This window comes from Harpia harpyja, chromosome 1, assembly GCF_026419915.1.
Source record: "Harpia harpyja isolate bHarHar1 chromosome 1, bHarHar1 primary haplotype, whole genome shotgun sequence".
In the NCBI taxonomy this organism is placed as follows: Eukaryota; Metazoa; Chordata; class Aves; order Accipitriformes; family Accipitridae; genus Harpia; species Harpia harpyja.
In genome coordinates this window covers 48,092,293-48,115,224 of record NC_068940.1, presented here as the reverse complement: position 1 = coordinate 48,115,224, position 22,932 = coordinate 48,092,293, and the positions used below count along the sequence as shown (strand labels likewise).

Here is a 22,932-nt window from a genome sequence, read left to right as displayed (position 1 = left end):
CTCTTCTCAGGGAAAGGTTTCCATAGAATTTAAATTTTTTTTTTTTTTTTTAAACCAACATGGCCTCTTAGGCAGTCATTGCCTTTACACCTTTACAGATTGCCTTGCTGAATTCAAAACCAAGAATAAATACAGACAATAATCAACAAATCACTCAAATCCTCACATGAGTAGTGAAGTAATGGTTTCAGAGCTTACAGACATAGAATGGATAAACAGTGACATAGGAAACAAAACATGAAAAGGAAGTTTATCTGAAAACTATCTACTTCAAAGGTTGAAGTACTTAGACTAAAATTGGACAGTCCAACTGGTTTCTCTGTAAAGGCACTGCTAGTATTCCCCCCACCACTACCCTCAAAAAAGTTTAATTCAGAAATTAAAACTGGCTTTCATAGGAACAAATTTATATATTAGAGGCCAAGTGCTTCTCTGTTCCATAGATGGGTTTCCCACAGAAGAAAAAACACATGAGCAAGATGAAGACTTGTATCAATGTGTTTTTCTCCATTTGTCTCTGGTGCCTTTGTTAAAAATAAATGGTCAGTGATTATCACAACAATAAACATAAATGGGGAGTTACACTTCAAACTGTAAACATGCCATGCTGCAATTTTTAACCTGTAATGTAAGAAAACATATGGGAAGAATGGATGAAGGAACTTTTTGGAGACACTGGTCTTCCAAAAACAAATGGACAGTGCAGGCAACAATTTAAGAACTAGGTAAGGAGAGCAGTAGTTAAGTACTGGGTAGGAATCAAGTCAGATAGACAAATCTGTTGTAGACAAGCTTCCACTACTGTGCATCTCAGGGAAAAAAAAAGCAATACAGGAAATGAAGCAGGATATCTCTGCATGACAGGGAATTTCACATCATGGAATTCTAACTAATTGCAGTTACAAACTACAATCTCTTCACGTGCTTTTATACAAAGGAAAAAATAGCAAAAAATAAAGTGAAATAAAATGCAAAAATACAATCCAGTAGACATGAATAAAATAGTGAAGATTGAGTCAACCTGCAAGCTGTTCATAATTTCTGCAGTTCATAATTTCTGCATACAATTAAAAAAACAAACAGAAGGAGAAAGGATCTTTAAATTTGTCAGAAGAGACAATTCAACATATGTTTTAATGAATCATATTGCTTGTGATTCTGATCAAACAATACAGATTTCTTCCCAAAAGGGGGTAAAAATCTGAAAGATAGCTATTAGTAGCCAACAAGTAATCTGCTTCGTATTTGTTTCCACAATAAAAACAGAAAAGAAATTGAGTGTATCAGATGCTCATAAAAGCTAAAAGGAATAAATGTAGCTAGAAGACATAGAACATACTGAAACACAACAGTCTTTTTGAAAATACTTAAGACAGACTTCCAATTGCCTATTGGAATGTTACAGACAGCTAATGCACAATGAAATGCTCATTAAGGAGAAATGAAAAAACAAAGAAAATGCAAAAAGTTTACTTTTCCTCCAGCAAAGAATGGAATTTTCTCAAAACTCTGAAACCCCATTCAAATTAGAACAGAGGCAAGGGCTACTACTGTTTTCTTTAACATGACAAATCTAATTAGCTAGCAAATATCTAACCAATAGCTAGAGGTTGCTCTTTAAGTACTAAATAATGAGACGTAATTAAGGTAGCAAAGGCAAAAGGTTACTAATTTAGGGCATTTCTGTGATTTTAAATTATAGGTTTTATACAAAACGCATGGGCCAATGCACAAGAAAAAATCTTAAAAAAAATGGAATGCAGAACAAATTAACATTTTAATATTATAATACTACTCAATTGTATAATGGGATTTTGCTAAGAGTCACAGAACAGAAAATAAAAGTAACACTCTAAGGTATGCTTGTTAACCTCTTCAACCTAAATACATTGTGAGCCTGCTGACAGCAGTAAATAGACACATTGTAACATGAAAGACTCTGAATTCAAAGGGCTTTAATAGGTGTTGCTTTTTCTAAGTATATTGGCCTTGAGAGTATAAACAATGAACAAGATAAAAATTATGTTATCCACACCAAATAATTTCAGATTTCCTAAAGGGAAATGGAATGATTCCTTTAAAAATACCATTTAAAAAATCCAGTTCCTGTGATATATAATGTCTTTTTCTCCACTTCTGCTTCCCTGGCAAGTATAGTCTTCAGCACTCATACATCATGTTTTCTAGGTTGACCAAAAGGCTTTTTGGAAAAATAAGGATTACAGCTGTCACTGTCAAAACCTGCCACCTCAACATTTCAGTGTCCTGGTCATCTACCCAACAAGGGACTCAAGCAAACACTTAATTTTCAGATATCTAAATAATACCAAGTCTGTATCCATAACAAATTGCCAATATTAAAACAAGAAATTGGCAGTCACAGAACTTTGTCAAAGAACTCAAGGCAAGCAGAATGGGCAGAATATTAAATATAGAAGCCTTAAAATAATACCTCTGTAGTTATGATATTCATCATTACTGTCTTCTTCCTTCCTGACTTCTGACACCCTCAGTTCATTACACCAACTTTTCCTGCATTAACCACCTTTTTCCTTTTCATACTGGTTTAAACTATCCACAACAGAATAATTAAAGGCTTCACAATGTAGAAATACCTACTGTGTGGAAGTCAGTAGTTAAGCACAACTGAAACATAAAATAGACCTGTTGAGATGCCAACTGGCAAGAAGAAATGGAGAAGAAAGTTCTTTTCCCTTTTGTTTTTGTCAATTTACAAATTTAACCAACAGTTTAGCTCCAACATAAACTGTACCTTTTATTAAAAAGATCTAAATTGGGAGAATGACCACACAAGTTACATTTTTCCTCAGAGAGGTAGTGGCTAGAGCAGCAGCTCCAAGCTCACTGCAAGGAACATACACACAAAGAAACAGATTATTTTTTTTTTTAATAAAGTGTTTATACTATTCTTGATTTTTTTTCCTTCAGGAACCCATAGTCCGCTACTATACTGCCTCTAGCAAGTAATACCAAGCAGAATCCTAGCTCAGCTGATCAGGGTGTGCAATGAATACGTATACTGGGCAAGCAGGGGGTTGATGACCTGAGGTCTATTCTCACCTCTGACATTGGTCTACAGAGTAGACCAATGGTCTATACAAGTCAGTTTGGGCCAGCCATCATCAGTGACTAAATTAAATGTCACACCTATACAAGTACCCAAGATCAACGGAACAGTGATTTAGATGCTCATTCTCCATGTGTTAGTGGAAATAAGTAGTTATAGAGACTGACGTAAAATTATTTTAGATTAAGTTAGCAGATAAAATAGCTTGGTGTTGGTGGTTTTACAGGAAAGATACAACAGTAACCAAATCCACTTCAATACTCAACTCACACCAAAATCTGCAAGCATTAGATGAGTAAATAATTTAGTTAATTTGGTCCTCAAATATTTATTTCCCAGGTGGTGTTTGGGGTTTTTGGGGGGGGGGGGGGGGGGGGTAGGGGGAGGAGAGAGGTCTTTTTGTTTTGTTTTAAACCAGAGTTTGGCATAAAATGCTATTAAATTACATGACGTATGTAGCTTTCCCCCTTACTATTTAGTTGTTGGTATAATGAACATATAAGTTGACATGAACCCAAGCATTTCACTGAATCCAGGGATGAAGGTCTCCGAAATATTTACTCAGCATGAATTTGAAATCAACATATACTTGCCATCCAACCACAATCAATATTATGATCTATTGTCCATCAAAGAAATCAGTATCACTTATCGTGAGTTTACACCAGAAAATTACCTAGTTCAATGTTATTTCAGCTACCTGAAAGCACAGCACCCATGGTCACACTGGTAAAACAAGTATAGTAGCCACCCAAAAGCAAACTATTAAAATTCAATCAGAAGCCACTAAAAATGTTCTCAGTACTGCATGTAGAAATTAACCAAAACTGATAATAATTTAATATTCACTTAATTCATCACATCTGGACCACTCAATTAAAATGAGCAATTTCACAAAGATCATGTATGTAAACTCGCAAGGTAACCATTGTATCTTCTACCACGTATGCTCACTAATTCTTCTCAGCTGTATAGCTTTTAAGCCTCAGATGCTTTTGTACTGCATAATTAGAGGGCTCACATAGAAAACTTTCTAGGGAGCATGAAATAAGTGTTTTCCATCCTTCTATGAAGACAGTATGAATTTTTTTATTCAAGTTTTGATTACACTACTGCATCGCACTTCCTCTCTTACCTATGGAGTACATTTCTCCCAGTGAAAGAGCCTGTCAATGATTTAAGCTTCAGCACAGGTATCTGATATTTCAGATTATCAGATATGACATTTCTTTCAAAGAAATAAGACTTACCAGTATTTCTTTCTCCGGGGAATTGTAGCCAATCGGCTCCATTTTCATTCATTCAAATGCACACAGGTTCTTTCAGTCCCTACAGAAAGCCCTCATATACGGTCTGGTGAGCTCATGGTTAGGCTGAGGATACAAGATCTACCCCTAAAAAAGGAATATTATTTTTTCCCCTTCAAAAAGACATTAGCCAATGAAACAAATGTCACAAGATGTGCCAAAGAACATTTACATCACAAGAAGTGACATAAATCACTTCCTGATGTTGCCTTTATACGTCAGACAGTACAACCTGCACATACCCCTGAGGACTGAATCAAAGTTTGGGAAACCCTCTGATAGGTCACATTGGTGCAACAGCTCTAAAGTGGGAACCCCACCCAGGGTGGAGTGGGGAAAAAAAAATTTAAATAGAATCACACCTCTGGCCCTTTAGTGATTTGAATGGAGCAGTGCATGTTCAAACCTGGCTATTCACAGGTTCAAGAGGAGTAATTCAGTAGACGAGGCTGTATGACACAGCACAGTGTAGCTGAAACCCTCCTTTATGGAAAATGTGACAGGCCAGACTGAATGCAGTCCAGCATATCCCACTTGAGGTGCTTTGTGCCATATCTACACACACAAGGGCATTTTATTTCCAACCTCTTTCTCTTGTGATGGCTGTATTGTTTCCAGCTTTTACATGCATCTAACCCCCCTCCCCACAAACTGGCTGACCTGAAGTGAAGACTGTCCCACATTGGAGCAAGTAATTGCTACCACAGACCAATATACAGAAAAGTTGTGCCAGCAATCCTAATATATGCTTCCCAAGCACAGCTAACTACTTTCAGACATTTTTGGAATATATCTTCTAATAAAAAGGGGCTTTGATGACATTGTAAGTATTCCACTGTTAAAGCTAAATAAGTCTTAGGGAAACAGAAACATAACACTACTTGAACACCAGTAAAATAGAGAATTTTAATTGTATGTAATAGCCAATAAGCTACTTTTAGGGGCTATGAAAAAACTACATTTAGCAGAAACCGCAATAAAACAAGAGAAGTTAAATATAACTCCTCCAAAGAACAGCATAATTATTCAAGCCAAAAAGAGCTAATTTATACTATGGGTGTAGTTCTCACTGACATTATCTGGGGAAAATGACTATTACAGGAGCGGGTGTGATATATAGCCTTTAAGTCATGCATGATAAACCCTAATGGTTTTGCTTTGAGGTAAAAGTCTTTACTAATCAAGGAATGAATCATTCCCAAAATGTCGAGTTCCTGAGGCCATGTGTGTCAGAAGTGCAACTCTAGAGAGAATACTCAATCATTAATGATCACTTTTGAGATTTTTATCAACCGACTAATAAGCAGGGAAAGGAGTTAAGGGGCTTGAACAAAGAGTTAATGGACTTTTAATGACATTCCATGTGTTTTAGTGAATAGAACATAATGAATTTTATTTGCCACGACCACAAACCACCAACCATCAAAGTGCTCCACACATTGCAAGTGTTAAAGTAATGCAAGGAACAGTACTTATGCTTTCAAAAGATTAGAAAATTATGTTTACTTAAAAAATCGCAATGCCAATACTTATTTTGTATTACACCTATTTAGTAGATTACAGATTAGAAATGAAGAGCCTAGCTTCCTAAATCAGTAGATGGACATGAGGTAAGGAGAAAAATGGGAAGATGTTTTCTTCTTTAGTATATTAGGGGCTGGACCTGTTGGTATCAACTATCACAGAAGTAAAATTCTGGCTCTTAAGATATACAATTCTAAAACGACATTCAGGAACAATTCTGAAGACTGAAATGAAGATATGATGAATTATGTGTATGTACACATATATACGCATGTGCACATGTACACAAACATATATCCTTTTGTACTACTGCCTATAAATCACCTACATCTAAGGAGGGCAAAGGCATTTACCTTTGATATACTCTTCACCTTTGTGCTGAAATCATTATGGAAATACCAAAAGAAATTACTCCACCTAACAGCCTGAAACCACAAAGGATTACTAACCTAGAGTATTTCCAGTTCCCTAAAACAAAAAAAAATGACTGTAGAGAACCTAGTTCAATCATGTGAGTCTGCAACCAAGCACTAGAAATAAGAGACCCAAAAATCAAATGGGAGTGTGTCATTTGATAGCTGGGGGAATCTTATTCTGAGAGCAGGGAAAAACAGGAAACAAACAGAAGCAAAGAGGGGAGATTGTGCTTCCTCTCAAAAGACAGGGACAAGATCCAAATCTCTTGCTGAAGAGATGAAATTAAGTTAGATCCTTCCAATTAGCATGGCTCTGTTTTCCACACAGCTGTATTTTTCATGCCAACAACAAAATGCACATGCACATTTAAAAATTCCTTTGCAGAATTTAATTATCATTTACTCCAAGTGTCAATACACATACCGTCAGTAGTGGGGAAATTCAGTATCAGGAACTGGACAAAGCTGAAATAGCTGTCATCAGTTTGAGTTAACTGGACTCCAGGAAACTCTGGGCAAGATACATACCAGATACGAGATCGAACCTAGAGTGCGTGCCTAGAGACCAAAAGACAGAGAGCACCTGCAATTGTGCTTGTCACAGCACCCAACAGCACAGCAAAAGCTTAAAACAGATCTGCAGAGAAGGGTGCAGAAAGTCACAGAATTGTTCCACAGCAGCTGAAAGACAGGAGATCATGAACCATCTCCAACTGGGAGCCACATAACTACATTAGTGCAGTGCTATGAGGAAGGTGCATTAGTATGTTTTTTGTTCAACTTTGACACAGGTGCAAAGCTTCCAGATGGCATCATATTCACATCTAGCTGGTGTTGAACACAGGCGAAGCAGACACGTGACAACGTCCCCAGGCATAAAGGCAAGCCCCTTAAACACTGGACCAGAACCCTAAGTCTTACAAACCAGGCTCTCTGGAATAATGGTGGTTTAAATCAGCTAAGGATCTGTTCTGAAAACTGATCAAAAGTGTTAGACAAAAGGGACAAAATATGCTTACCTTTAGATATTTGTGAACTGTTAATTGGAATATTGGTTTTCATTTGAAGTACCAAAATTTCAGAGAGGAAATCATATGATTCGGAAGATACAATTCAGAATCAACCAGTTATCTCAATTGTGATTTACACCCAAAACTAATTTTGCCTGATAGTGTCAAATACTATAAAACGGACAAGAACTGGCACACAGTATTTTAATACTTAAAATACTGCTTGACAAGGTTTCAATACTCTTGCTTGATCACAAACCAGAATGAAAGAGAGATATAACATGCATGATCAGCAGCACGAGGGTGAAAATTCCTCACAATTGTCTTGTTAAGTAAGATGTGCTCAAAGGGATTCTAAGTTCCTTTAAGTTCTGTCCAAAATTCAGATTAATTACACATTCTGCTGAAACCTCAAGAAACATAAATATTTAGTGCATTTCCCATGGGCTCCTAAATTATGTCCAGGGATACAAAAGATTTGCTTTTTCTCCACACATTTAACTTTGAAAGTTTATTGTATCATAGCTTTCTCTTTTTGGATGCTTTTCTAAAAAAACATTTAGTTAACTCTTTAACATGAGCTGAATGTTCTTTTTGTGTATGCATTTTAGAGTAAACTTAAACAAAGCTGCAAGTCATATCCTACATGGTTTAACCAGGTGTTGCTCTAAATTTTTTTTTTCTTTCTTTGAGAAAAAGAATGCTACAAAGTTAGGTTTAGATTTGGTTGTTTACATGTCAACTTTCAAGACTAGAATAGATCCTGTCAAGTAGTATGGCTACTCAATGTCACTCTGAAAATAACATGGGATTGAAGGGCTCCAAAAGGATCAAACCAGTTGCAAGAAGAGTTATCCATAAAAAAAGAACAAACGTAAGGACACCTAAATACCAATCCTGTGCTGTGGCATGAAACTGTGGGCCAGTCCTAAGTTTTAGCAGCTGGCATGAATTCATAGCACAATTGCTTAAATTCCATCTCAAAAACATGAAATATTCCATCATTCTGTTTAAATTAGGCTATGACAAAGAAACAGTTGTGTTATGAAGTTCATAAAGTTCTGAAATATTAGAAGCACCTTTCTCCAAAACTGTCATAGGAAAGAGAAAGGGCAACTCCCCTGACACTACTAATTAAAAAAACCAGTGCATTCATTTAGAGACATTTGACTTCCAAAACCTTCGCAAAATTCATCTCTTTCTCCAGAAGTCTCTACTGAATGCTCAAGATCCCCAACCAACATCCAGGGCTGTATATGTGAGGGACAGCTCACATCACAGATCTCAGGGAAAACGGGTACCCTTACATGTGGATAAAGCTTTCTCAGTCACAGGTGACATATTCCTACACAGTTTACTGCCGTGTAAAGAATTAAAATGGATCCTCCTGATGGAATTGCCTTCTTTATTCTAAATGAGGAGTCATGGTATCTCTACCTAGAAGCAATTGTGTTTGTTGACCACTTCTAATAGACTGATGGTGAAATGCTACACTTACTTTCCAGTGCTGCTAGCTGTATGAACAAGATAAACGATATAGGAATGCTGAAGGGAGAACAAATGAGGGAGATTACACTGAAAAAAATCTGTAGGAATTGTGTTTGTTCCTGTTCCCCGTAAACTGTAACCTGTGAGCACATCATGAAATCTGAAAGACTACTTGAATACTTTTCCCCTTGTTTCAAGCAGAGTTTTTAAGTGAAAAATTCCTATGTGCCTGAATCTCTGCAATTCATATGCGGAACTCACAAGATGCAAGACCACGACCAGCCAAGATAAATACAAACCATATACTAAAGACAGCAGAATGAACTGGACAACTTCTAGTTGTTTACAGAGCAAGATCTGAAAATTACATTGAAAGCCACTTTATTGCTGCTTACAGCCAAGTATTTCTGTAAGACAGGTTATTCAGTAATAGTATGAATAAGATGACCACGACAGAATAGCTGAATTAGGAAAAAATAAAGGGAATAAACTTGCAGTATCAATTAGTTCTAGCAGTTCTGTTTAGAAAACCACGTTAGGTCCTCTTACTAATGGAAAGATGCTCTCAAATTTATAAAGTATCTTAAAGATAGAAAAGCTAAAATGTATCACCAATCAAAAATAAGGACCCATTGTTGTAGAACATGTAGTTATTAAGCCTAGATGTCTCAGGTTATGCAACTGTGCTGACCATTTATATGGGACTTGTTCTGTCAGTCCATTCCTAGTAACTGTCATTTCCAATGACCACACAAAATTTTACAGTGACATGAAGATCCAGAAATCATTAAGTTCCTCTATATATTTTCTAAATTAGCAGACTGGGAGAGGAGAGACACTATTAGTATTTCTACTGAGACAGGGGACATCATCCATCTTGTCTGGTTAGGTGGCTACTGCCAGTCAGCACTAGTGCACTGGCTTGACAGTGCACAAAAAAGCAACTGACGGTGGGTGCTGAGGCCATGCGTAAAAGCTGAGATGGTTAATGGTTGGACTCGATGATCTTGAAGGTCTTTTCCAACCGAAATGATTCTATGATTCTATGATTCTATGATTAGAAAGCACAAGTGAATTAGTGGTTTTACAGCGTGGGGATGAAGAAGCTTCAGAACATGGGGAAACCTGAGGTACTGTGCAATAGTGGCATCAAAGAATAGGAAGGGAGCTATGCTTATTACATATGATGGAAGTGTGGGGATATAGGGTGAATCTGTTTGATTCATGATTTGTCTTAATGTTGCTACCTTTTATTGTAATACAATGCAAGGTAGAAGTGATTGCTTTGTCATTACATTTTTTTGTAAACTTGAACTGTTCAATCTTCTCTCAGATTCATGTTTTAAGTATTTAAAATTGGTTAAGCAACAATTAGTGCCCTAGGACAACTCCACCCCACGTTTAAAATACATCCGTCTTCCTCTTTCCCTAAAAGAACGTAACTGCAGTAGTCTTCTAAACATGGTTACAGGGTTAAACACAGCTTACACCTAGACACAGCTAGAATTGCTTAGATTCACCAGGATAAAATCCATGTGGGTTGAAATAAGGAATTGAACCATCTGATTTTTATGACACCTGTTAATTCCAGCTTGTACCTGGAAACCCAAATAACGTATGTCAAGAGTCAATGCATGAAAATTATATTTCCAGGGCACGCACCTGCAGCTACTGTCAAACTATGATTTTTTTTTTTTAATATGACAGGAAACACATTGTAGAGATTAAAGATTATTAAATTACACTTTCAAGCAATAACATCTCTACTAGGTGAGCATTATACAAAGTACATGCTATTTACACCAGCTACCATAAAATTTGCTGCAATCTCATTTAATATTTGAAGTCCTTTAAACTACAAAACATCTATGCAATCTCAACTACTGTTCAATTGCTTTTAAATTTATCTAATTAAATTCCCTTCTTAGAACAAGAGCTAGCAGCACGTCCAATTGCACTCGTAATTTTTTTAACCAGAGATCAAGAAATTAATTCATAGGCATACAAATAGCATCTATTGCAAATTGATTTTTCCATTATTTTCATAGCATCTTCCTACAAATCATTCCTAAAGATTGTAAGAATAATATTCCCTTTTTCTAATATAATATACAAGGCTACTACATATATAACAGCTTTTCTTTTCCTTCCAAAATGGAATACCTGATGTCACTATTTGTTAACTGTTGTTAATAGTCATTCAAATCTATTTAGACCTAGAATATTACTTCAGAAAGACAAAGTCTAGAAGATTAAACAGGACTATAAAACTATAAGCAAACTTTTCATCATTGCACACACTGATGCCTGCTTATACATTTCTCCGTTATTGTGAAGATGAAAAGTAAGGTGAAAGTTTCCTTATAGTAAACCCATTAGTAATTTTATTGTAGCACTAAATACATCCTGCCATGTTGGTAATGTACAAGGACTAATACAAAAATTTAGTTCATAAATAGAAATGCTTTTTACCAGAGAATCAAATGCAGCTTGATGAATTTTCTGTGGTTTGGCATACCTTGTACATCCACCTACATATCACACAAACACAACTTTTACTTGAAGTTGAAAATCTGAAAATTAACGTTTACAATCTACTTCAGTTGTAAAATTCAAATCAGTTCAGCAATTCATAACAATTTGCAGGTGGGCAAACAAACTGTACAGAGTAAGTTTAAAGTAGGTATGTATCACACCTAGGCAACGAAACCACACGAGTTGAATATTCACCATTATTTGATTTGTATTTAAAAGGCTGTTCACAAAAAGGTTATATATCTGCTGTATAACTGCTCTGATGCAAGGGAAATAAGGGAAGCAATAAGAGGCACCTTTATATCCCCGTGGATTTGGAGAAGTTACACCATTATAGCTTCAATTTAAAAAAAAATCCTAAGCTATAATAGTTATTCTATTAAGAATGTAACTCATATAGAGCCCAAATGCTGGGGAGTCTGGGTTAAAAAGAATAATAAAATCACATACTCATAGTAACTGGAAACTCCTTCGTGTTCTAGATGAAAAGATTTGGAATATACTATAAAACCAAACCATCTACATTTCCCTTCTGACTGCAAAACCCAATGTAAAAGGTAACAAAACCTTTCTTTGTACATAACAGTTACTTTGGTGAAAAATGACAGGATAAAGCAATGTAAATTTTTCTCTTCTCATTATAAAAATATTTAACATAAGAGAAGAGATGAGATTCTCAGAGAATGCTAGGAGAGTAAAAATCAATTTCTTTTCTAACAGAGTATTTTTTGTGGGATTTATCATATTTGTTTTATTACAAAAAACCCTAAAACTTCTACATCACTTTTTCAGACTTCAATCCAAATTCCACTGAAGCAAATAAGAGTCATTCCACTAAGAGTCTATGGATCATCATTCTTCATTGAATGCATTCTGCATTAGGAAAACTACTAAACACAACCATGGTGCTCAAACCAGACAACTTTCCAAAAGGAAAAATAGAGACAACTTGTTTGAACAATTCTTCTGAAAAGCAGTATTCTCAAAAATACAATCATATTAATTCCAATGTCAAAAAGGCTATATGCTTAAAAGAATTTTTGGAGCAAGACTTTATACTGTTCATTTTTATCTGACCTCATTATTCCGTTACTGAAAACACACGTACCATATTTTGAATACTTCCAAGTATTTGCATTAGATATACTTGTTCAAATAAAGACAGATGATGATACTGAATTAAAGAAAACAAGGTCTTTTCTAATATAGGAAATGCATCATCGAGCAATTTCATTTCACCCACACAGCAAAGAGACAATATTAAACCCTACCACAGCTCTCACTTTCAAAACAACATATGCAGCAGCGCGGTCTCTATGGCAATTACTATTTTACTACACTTTTGTTTGTACTAACGATAACAACATTTCTTTGTTGCAAGGGGGTTCACATGAACAAAAGAAAATGACAAAGGAAATCTACCAAGAAAAATGTGAACTTGCCTAAAACAAAGTTTTAACAAATGTGGAAAAATGTGTTTGTTCTCTGGAAAGAAATCTTTTTCCTCATTCTCCTTTCAACTACACTAATTCTAATTAAAAAAGCTTACAACAATAACTGTTAAGAAATGCACCCATCTAATTTGGTTTGAGGGACTAAAATAAGTTTCTGCAATATGCATCTATTTCAACCACCTGATTTTTGTCATATCCTCAGAACTCATCTTTCAATTCAACTGCATAAGAAAACTGTCAAACACATCCCAGTTGCTTTTAAGTTTAAAGGCAACAGTTCTACACAGGAAAAGCAAGAGACGCAAGAGACTCACTTTTGTTTATCTTTAGGGCTTATTTAGCCATGCCATTTCAAATTGTTTAAGAATCACATATCTATATCAACAGTACCTAGTATTTCTTGAAGTTACCAGAAAAACTCCACTTTCAAACTTAAACCATCTCATAGTTAACTCATTCACAGTAAAGACTGAAATAAAGGCAAATCTGACTCATGTATAATCATACACGGAAAGGCAGTCTTCTCCAATTTAGAGAAATGTTTTCTTAAAGCAAAGAGTAAGGAAAAATATTTTTCCTTAACACATCTGTTTTTCAGTTGTGATATACAACAGCACATAAAGGTAAGGGGTTTTTTCCAGCAAGGAATCTAATTGTGACTCAGCTTTTCTAACAAGGCATGTTAGAAAGTAAAATCAGATCCTCCAACAGAAAAGCACAAAACACATAAAGTAACTTCTTAGCAAAGGGGACACATCATGAAACAAAGGTTTTTTCTAAATCAATGCAGGGCTGAGGCAGGAAAAGGAAGAAAAATTGTTTTATTCCTTGCATACTTCCAGTATGGGGATGGTTTAGGAATGAATTTTTTTTAAATATTTTTCTTCTGCAGCTATCGCATTCTGAAATGATTAGAACATAAAATCCCCATAAGGAAGGACATGGTCAGCCTCAGACAATTTTGTTGTGAATGTTACACCAGCCAAACCATTCCACCAGTTTACAGTGTACCATAAAATATTTACACAAGCTATGAACTATAAAATATTTTCACATGAACTATAAAATATTTACACTATCAACATCAGTTAGGAAAGAATGATGTGCTGTCGAGCTGGTGTGACCCAGGAGTAAAGATTTTGTGGTCGCAGATTAAATAAAACCATTGCAAATCATCTGGAAAGTTACAGGGAATATTAGGTTAAACAAATTACTGCTTCCTGGTCTCTTGGATGGTAAATGTAACCAGGAAAGCATAGCTTATATTCTTCAAGCTAAGTTTTACCAACAACGTAAAGAAATGTTAGGCTCATAATCAAACTGTACTGACCTCTCTGAATGTTCCTTCTAGCAAGGTGTCCAGATGTTGAAGAGGAGCAGGAGTTTTGTCTTTGAATCGTGTCAGCAATCGCCGCTCAATAGCTCGAAACTGTACAGCCCTTTCAGATAACAGCTCCTGAAATTTTTCAGCATTCAAACGTAGCTGCAATTTAGGGGTTTTCAAGAATTCAGGTTAAGGGTCATATACATTATGTATGCACATTCCAAATGAAATGGGAGAATGATTGTAAAATTTTTGGGAGAGTGTGTATTATTCAAATCTGATAATGTCATTTATATCAGTTTCATATTTTACACTCCTCGTGAAGCTTATTAACATTTTCAAGAATGATCATTTGCCATGGAAATCAAAACTAATTTTCAACAGCCACAATAATCTGTGAAAAAACATAAATATCTCATCAAGAAGCCTAATAACAAGAGTGAAATTTCACAACCAGGATCTCAAGGCTTCTTCTTGGTTTGGTGTGCTATTTATGACACATACACACAGTGTATTGGACTTGATATTCATTGCAGTAGAAAGTAAATGGTTATTGCCTAAAGCATAAGTAGAATAACTAAATTCTGCACTGTTTGAATTATTGTCTTTTTCTGAAGTAAAATCCATTTTCTTTTTATATATACTAATCAGCTATAGCAAAAAAACTCTCTTGAAGTGTTCACAAAACTTTGAACAATGTACATCAAATGCCCAGATAATAAGAACTCTTATTTTATCTTTTAATCACCTTAGCATTTTCCAGTACATGCCTCTAACACAAAAATCACTAAATAAAGGTGAGTCCTTTCAAAAAGCTGGGACTCCTCTGCACAGCTGACATGCTGTAACTAGCAGAAGTTATCAGAATAAACATTAAGACACACAGCTTTCTCGATGTGAGCATTATGACACACATCCATTTTAAAGTGCCCCAAAAGGAGCAGAAAAATTAAGTTTCCTAAATTTAGAAAACAGATTATATTTAAAAATAAGCAAATGTACCATTGCGCCACTACATTATTATGAAGGACAGTTCAGGGAAGCTAAGAGAAAAAGAAACACTATGCAGCTTTTCTAGAAGTAGGAAGAAAGAAGGGACATCTTGGGTAAAATTCTCCCAAGCTTGCCAAAAAAGAGTGTGTTGAAACTAACAGGGATGAGAGCATTAGGATCCCCTTGATAGATCATTTGATACTTTTTAGACCAGATAATTATTCTAAAATTTCAGAAACTTCAGAAAGTTTCAGCCAGCTGAAACATAATAAGATCCTAAATGAGCATTCCAGCAATCACACCTATATTTCAAACTGCAATGTATTTAAGCTTGTGATACAATCTAATGAAGCCTATGTTTAAGGTATTTCTACAATACCAGTCACTAAGAAGAAAAACCCAAACTTTTGAATTTCAAATTAGTTGAAAGACTAACAGAATAACTCATGTTGAGAGACAGACTCTCACTGAGAGACAGACATGGATCTAGGCTGACTCCCTAAAACACCCCAGAGAATCCCAGCTAAAACTTCCATCTTTCTGTGTGGTGATAGCTCCACCTCACAGAAAATTTGGTAGCATGAAAGAACATCCAATAGTATGTCTCACTCTTACATACATATGTTGCTGGTTTTGTCCGTTACACGAGTTTAATAGAAATTTTCGAATAGCTATTCTCTTTTTTTAGTGGAAAGGCGGGGGGGGGGGGGAAGGAGTGCATATATTTTATTTTATAAATGTCCTTGTTTCAGCTGGGATAGAGTTAATTGTCTTTCTAGGCATCTTTCTGGGCATCGGTTGGCGAGTGGTTAACAATTGCATTGTGCATCACTTGTTTTGTATACTCCAATCCTTTTATTATTGTTGTCATTTTATTATTGTTATTGTTATCATTATTAGTTTCTTCCTTTCTGTTCTACTAAACTGTTCTTATCTCAACCCATGAGTTGTACCTTTTTTTTTTCCCCAATTCTCTCCCCCATCCCACTGGGTGGGGGGGAGTAAGTGAGCGGCTGCATGGTGCTTAGTTACCAGCTGGGATTAAATCACGACAATAAGCTATTTCTACAAGCTAGCTGAACTATTGGAGATTTTTCATTGTCATCTGCATGACCAAACAGGAAAAAGTAATTAAATTTATTTTATATCTGGTCTCGTAAACTCCCTTGAGTCTCCAATGCTACTTCTACAAGGGCAGTCAGTTTTTTTAAATCTGAAGGGACTTTTTATATAATTACCAGGATGATTCAGAAAAAACAAAAATGCTCATAGCTTCATTATTACAGAAGAGTAAAGTAGTCTAAAACTAAGGACAAATTTTAGAAACAATTTTACAGCTAACATGACATTAGTGAATGAAGAACCCATGGCTTCTGTACAGGCAGTGAGCAGAAGGGCAAATACTAGTACTGTAACTTGTATCATTTGCAGACTGCACTAGCTACTTGCACTCTGCTAGTCACAAGGGCTGTTTCAGAGGCAAGGCATACTCCATATGTTAAAAAATAAATGATGATATTTCTTCCACCACTATCTTAGATGCAGCTTTCTATTTTCTGAAAGACAAATGCCTGTGATAGCTATAGTTATAATCTGATAAATCATAGTACAACATACAATTTTTAAACTAGCAGAACATTAACGATTCACATATTATGTAACATACCTCAAAATGTCGATCAATTAGTTCAAAATATTCTTGCAGGGGAATTGAACCAGAAAAAGTACATGCAAAATCTTTGCAGTTTTGCTTCTTGAAATGTTCTTCGAGTCGAAGCGTGAGCTCTTTTGTTATCAGCCAAAGGTCTTCTAACTGATCACTCTGGATCCTATATCGTTCTTTGAAAACAAGAACAAATACAAGACTAATAAACACACATTTAAGCCACATACATTCACTACACAACATAGTTTAGATAACACACAAATTTAACTTGCTAACTGTATCCAAAGTCTATATGAGATTTTCATAAGAGATACATGTTCACTAGTGCTAAAGAAATAATTGTATTCTATTTACATTAGTCCTAAATACTCTCTGTTTTATCCTAACTTTAACAGGCAATTTTATAGCACAAAATAAAAGTATTTGCTGCTTCAGGACTACTTACTCCAGAGTATGGGCCTGTTCATGAAGAACAAAAAGCTATGAAGAACTGCCATAATAAGAAAACAAGAGAATTACTGGATTATATTAAGTCATAACAACAGGCTGTCTGCAATTCTCTGCCATAACACAACCTTAGTGAGCTCTTCTGAGGGCTGGAGGCAGAATCAGGTTCAATTCACTTTGAACCATGACAAAAGCACAGCATCCTAAGCATCTGATAACAGTGGTAACAAACCCACTCCAATCCACCTAAAATCTTGAACGTCTTTTGGAAACAGTTATTGAGTTTTTAGATAATACACTCAATATAAATTTTATTACATCTCCACTTCCTAGGGTATCTTCTAGTAGGAAAAGTATTACTCTAACTAGTCATAGACAACAATACTCAGTTTTGATAGTGCTATGCTTCATTCTAAATACAGCTAATATTAGTAGAAGGTGATTTTTATCCATCTACACACTATGGCTTTGTAAAAATGGCTTAGTGTAGAAATGAAAGTGTTAATATAGACTGAAGTGAAAAAACAAATCCTGTTAGCCAGCATCTGTCCCAGCAAATTAATTTAACTTAGCACATTTTAGTGAATTTCAAATTATCAAGCTAGTGGGATGAGATTTTACTTCTGTTGTTTCTAGTCCACATTTATATAATCCTCTCCTTCAATTTCCAGGAAATCAGAATTAACTGAATGTAGAGAGGAAAACATTGTGGAAAATCATAGCAGCATTTTAATATTTTTTTTTTCCAGATAAACACTTTCAAACAACCGTTCTTTATTTCTTTTCATTACTCATCTACCAATACCTTATCCAAAAGAATAGATAGAAATACAGCTATGAAGAAAAAGAGTTGCTGGGGTTTGATACAAAATAGTTCTTTTTTTGCCCTTGTTAACAAGGTTCACAGTAAATCAAATCAACCAGAATTCTTTAGAACTTGAATGTACTTATTTAAAATTTTCTCAACATTAGTAATTCAAGATTGTTTGACATTACCACTGGCATCATTCCCAGGATATGTATTCCACTGAATAGAGAATGACAAATTCTGTTTACAGTGTAACAGGAAAGAAGCAAGTTTTATTTAAAAACATGCCTGTTAAAGAAAAGAACACCATCTGCTAAAGATAACATTCAACTTAATATCCATTTTTTAAACACTCACAATGTAATGGCTGGACTTAGTTGGATGTATCATCATACTTTGCCTTAAGTGATTTTTCCTTGACGGAAATTAGCTCAGATGTTTTCAGGCCAAATCAACAGTCATTCCATTTATAATTGGCATATCTAATACATTAATGGTTTAAAATTGATAAAACTAATTTCCTCCAAAATGCATTTTCAGTTTCCATACATTGTTTTTTGGTCAATACAAACACAATCTAATTTTACCATGGCCTGAGTAGAGAGCATTGCAGTAATTAGCTTTACATGATCTTCCAGTTCTCAAAAAAGACAAATTAGATTTAGAAACTGTAGGAAACTGAGAATCTTTAGTTGTACTAAACACATGCTTTAAACAGAAATACAATGAAAAAAACTAAAGAAATAACTGTGCATCTGCTCAACCTGTGCTTTTATAATAGTTAACCAACTTGTGTTAGCTTTTTCTTAAAATAACCTCTGTTACAAAAAATTACAATAGGTTTTCAGAAAATTCGCAAACAGAAAAGCAGGTGACTGAGGAGCACCAATAGGTTACATAGGTTACAAAGGCTTTTAACACTGTCCCGCTAGCACAACCTGCATTAAGAAGAGCTGCCCTGCCAGTAGGTTATCTGAAGGAAGTCTAGAAGATTCAGTTCACTTCTCAACTAGGAAGCCCGCATCAGCAGAAAAAAAACCCACAATTAGCAGTCAAGCCTTCTTTACACTTTGATTAAAAGACAGTTTTAAAAAATTTCAGGAAAAAAAAAAATTAAAACCTTAATCTACATGGAGCAAGCTTCTTTTTAATATGTATTAACTGTCAAAATGAACTTCAGGCTGGGCTTCTTCGCAGCATCTGAAGAAGCCTGAGGTAACAGGCTGAAGTAACATCTTCAATTACTACACTGTTCAAAATGGATTAGCTAATATAATTAAAAACAAATGTGAAAACAGATAGTTATTTATTATTTATTTATTATTTATTATTTATTTATTTATTTAACAGTGTTAAATTACATAGCAGATTAAGGACCTCCCAAATAATACATAATTTCATCTGCATTCATTAGTTCCATAGAAGATCTGTCCACTCAAGCACAATCATTTTGGTATCACGACACTCCACCAAACAATGCTTTTGTATTATGGATAGTCTCTGCTCATAAAAACATTCTGAATTATGCTTGAGTGTCAGACCTTTTACAAATTTTTTTTTTTTTAATAAGTTTTACTTAGGTAACATTTCAAATAAGAAAACCCCCCTAAGAAATTCTGAAACCAACCCAATGCAATACATGAATTGGATGCTGGAAACAGGCTGCTAACATAGAAGGTGGCATCAAACAACTAATTTGTTTTCTAATTCCCAAACACAACAAATGAGTAGTCACACTAAGACAAACGGGTATTTTGAATCTCCTTTGTAAAGTGAACTTCACAAGTAAAGCAGTGTGGGAAAGTTTATAGTAAGACTGCAAGCATCATTCCTAGCTAGTGAATAAAAAAAACTGAGAGGAAAAGCTTGAGGGGTTGGGGTGGGGGAATTAAAAGGTAAAGCCTCACTAGAAGCTAAAATACATTCATTACATAGACACATATTTGTCCCTTACACAGCATCAGATTTAGCAACTATGCAAAACAAAGTCCAAAACAAAGATTTAAATTGTAATCCAAAAAAAACCCCCATAGTTATTTATAAATCCTTTAAATCTTTAGTTTTTAGAAACTATCATTGCATGTCTAGTTAGTTAAAATTGTTTAAGATCTACTATTTAAACAAATATTAAAAACCAACTAACAATAAAACAGCATGCAAATAATGCATACACAAACCAATACAAACGGGTTTCAACCTTAGAAATGTAAAGTGATTGTCGGTACAATGAAAATTACTCTCCAGATGGTTTCTGTTTTTAACACATTTGATTACATTTGAAAAGGTATTAAATATTATCCCATAGCTCACAGCTGATGCCACAAATACTTATACAACCCATCGTGAATACTGATTTTTGAAAACAGTGAGGCAGATTGTTTTTGTGTCAAAAGAATTTCACATCAACAAACTAGATTCTGATTTCTCACTCAAAACAGTTTTCATAAAGCATTCACGCAGCGTTCCATTTGAATTCTCTGGAATGCACAGTAGGTATTCTAGCTTTTCAATTTGTTAGTCTCCTGTATTAAATGAAGACTTTGTGCTCTGCTGGCATGCAAAATGCTACACAGAATTGAACTGATTTGGTTCCAATGCACATGCCAAGAAAGAGTTTAGCAAGTTGAGTAGTTGTACAGGGCAAGACCATAAACTCTCCAAAATGAAAAGAACCAATCTTTTTTAAAGAGCACAAACTCACAGGTGGTTGGAACATAACTACTTAATTTACAAACTGCCCTATATGAGAGACACTGGACTAGGTAACAGCATATCTACATGCAAGTTCATACATTCTGTAGTCATAATAGGAAGGATATTGAATCCATAATCCTATACTTATAAACAGGTATCTAAAGACAGGCATTTACTTAGATGTAGAGAAACAAGTAAAGTAGGGTCTGATGCCTAAAGTCAAGGATTACTGAAAGTCAGTGGAGAGTTAGAAACCTGCTTTTTAATCCCTTTCAAAAATTCCAGTGGATGACTACTTCCAAACAGAGGTGTTTATATACCTTTGAGGAAAAGAGGGGTTTTTCCATTATTATAATAACAGTATTACTTCATGAATAAAAACATTGCTAAAAACTTGAAGAAAATCCAATTTCTTCAGAGAATTGACACTGTAGTGTACTATATTTTGAGTATTATTTTTTGTTTTGTTATAAAATTTTGTGCCTTCCCTAGTAACATAATTAGATACTTTAGAGGGGATAAGAAACAGTCGGTTAACACTTTGAAACTCCTGCATTAATTCTCATACAGTGATTATCCTTCTTTGTATGATCTGCATTCTCATATTGTATGTATATTAACTGATGATCAGGCCTCTTCTGCATTAATACTAATAGCACTTACGTGATGTTTTTGAAGCAAGAAGAGTGGTTTTTGAACCAGTTAAAAACTGAAATCCCAGAACATTTGCCTGATCATCCTCAGATGGATCAACAAAGTCTGAAAGAGAAAGTTAAATACAGTTTTCTATAATTTGACATTGGTATTCAACAAACCCTAAGCCATAGCCAGGACCATATCAACATTTGCACAAGCAATGTAGGAAAGGCAATCCGAAGGAGACTGCTCCCCTTCTTAGGGCTCAGAAGTAAAGAACATCAGCAGTAGTTTGGTATACCCTCCCTTCATTCACAGGCAGAAGCTGAGCCACACACTTCTTGTTCTCCAGCCTGGAAACAAAAGGTAGATTTCTCAGAGGTTCAGTCTACCATCTAAAAAGAACTGTGATTAGTGTACAGCCAGAAGACTATCACCTTTTACTGGAGGCAAGGTCACCTTTAATTCAGACATTTATGCAAAAATTATGTGGAAATTACAATGAAAATGTTTAAGTGCAGTCTTTTTTCAGCTTTCAGCACAGAGCACAACAAACATCTAGCTTGCTAAAACTAGGTACTCTGCAAAGTCCATGCATGCCCACCTCTCTTTGCATTCCATGTAGTGGATCATACCAGGTTAAAAGGCTCAATTTTAGAGTACCATATTTTAAAAACTACTCCATGTCACCTCTCCTCCCACCTTCCCCTAAAAATAAGGCAAAACGGGGAGTAGGAGAGATACAATTTTTATTGAGTACACCAAGAATCCAAAGTTCCTTCACAGATCACATCATAAACAGCATGCTGCTTTCCCTGCACACCTCCCCTCCGCCCATCACTGAAAATGGGATGAACAGAAGTCAGAAGGTTTTAGTACCTTCTTCCGGAATACATTAGGCCTATGCTTTGTGTTGTATTTTCAACAACGCATCCCTAGGTTAAAAATAAAATATCATGCTCTATTCTGAAAGCATTATTGCTTAGCCATAATGGAAGCCTACCTATGATTAAAACCCCAAAATCTAGACAGTTGAGAAAAAGTTTCTCTGTTTCAAGTATTACACAGCACACCCTTTTGAGAGAAAAGGTATATTTACTCTCAAAGTGAAGAAAATCATGCTACCAAAAACCCCAATCATGTCCGCTCCACTGCTCTCAGACAAATGTACTATATAAGCTTTTCAAAAAGAGATGCAGCTCCTCCTTAAAAATATCATATTAAAGTTGTTGGCCCATACAGCTCTCTGAAAACTGTTCCAGAACCCTGAAGTTCAGAAACTTAGTCACTGCCAGACTGAACTTTTTCACAATCACTTCATAAGCCCTGTTTATTCTTTTATTCTTGTGCTAATATGATCATCTAGATCCATGACACAGCCACAAAATATTTACTGAAGGCAACTGTATTCCCTTTTTTTGCCTGTGTTTTATTAAGCTAAATGAGTCACTTTAATTCTCCTCTTCAAATCCCTAGATAATGTTCATAGCCTTTTTCTACACTTTTGAGTTTGAATTAATTTTTATTTAATATCAGCAACCA

The 22,932-nt window shown here is 35.2% G+C and overlaps 1 protein-coding gene across 6 annotated transcripts in view; it reads right to left on the bottom strand.

The window, feature by feature from the left end:
* Nucleotides 1–22,932, bottom strand: part of BBS9 (Bardet-Biedl syndrome 9) — a 326,659-nt gene that overhangs the window by 234,699 nt on the left and 69,028 nt on the right. For all 6 annotated transcript variants that reach the window (XM_052792624.1, XM_052792616.1, XM_052792650.1 and 3 more), the window contains 3 exons: nt 21,418–21,513; nt 16,806–16,978; nt 14,153–14,305 (listed from right to left, as the gene is read on the bottom strand). In XM_052792624.1, the coding sequence (XP_052648584.1) occupies nt 14,153–14,305; nt 16,806–16,978; nt 21,418–21,513 (422 nt within the window). The remainder of the gene's footprint in view (nt 1–14,152; nt 14,306–16,805; nt 16,979–21,417; nt 21,514–22,932) is intronic.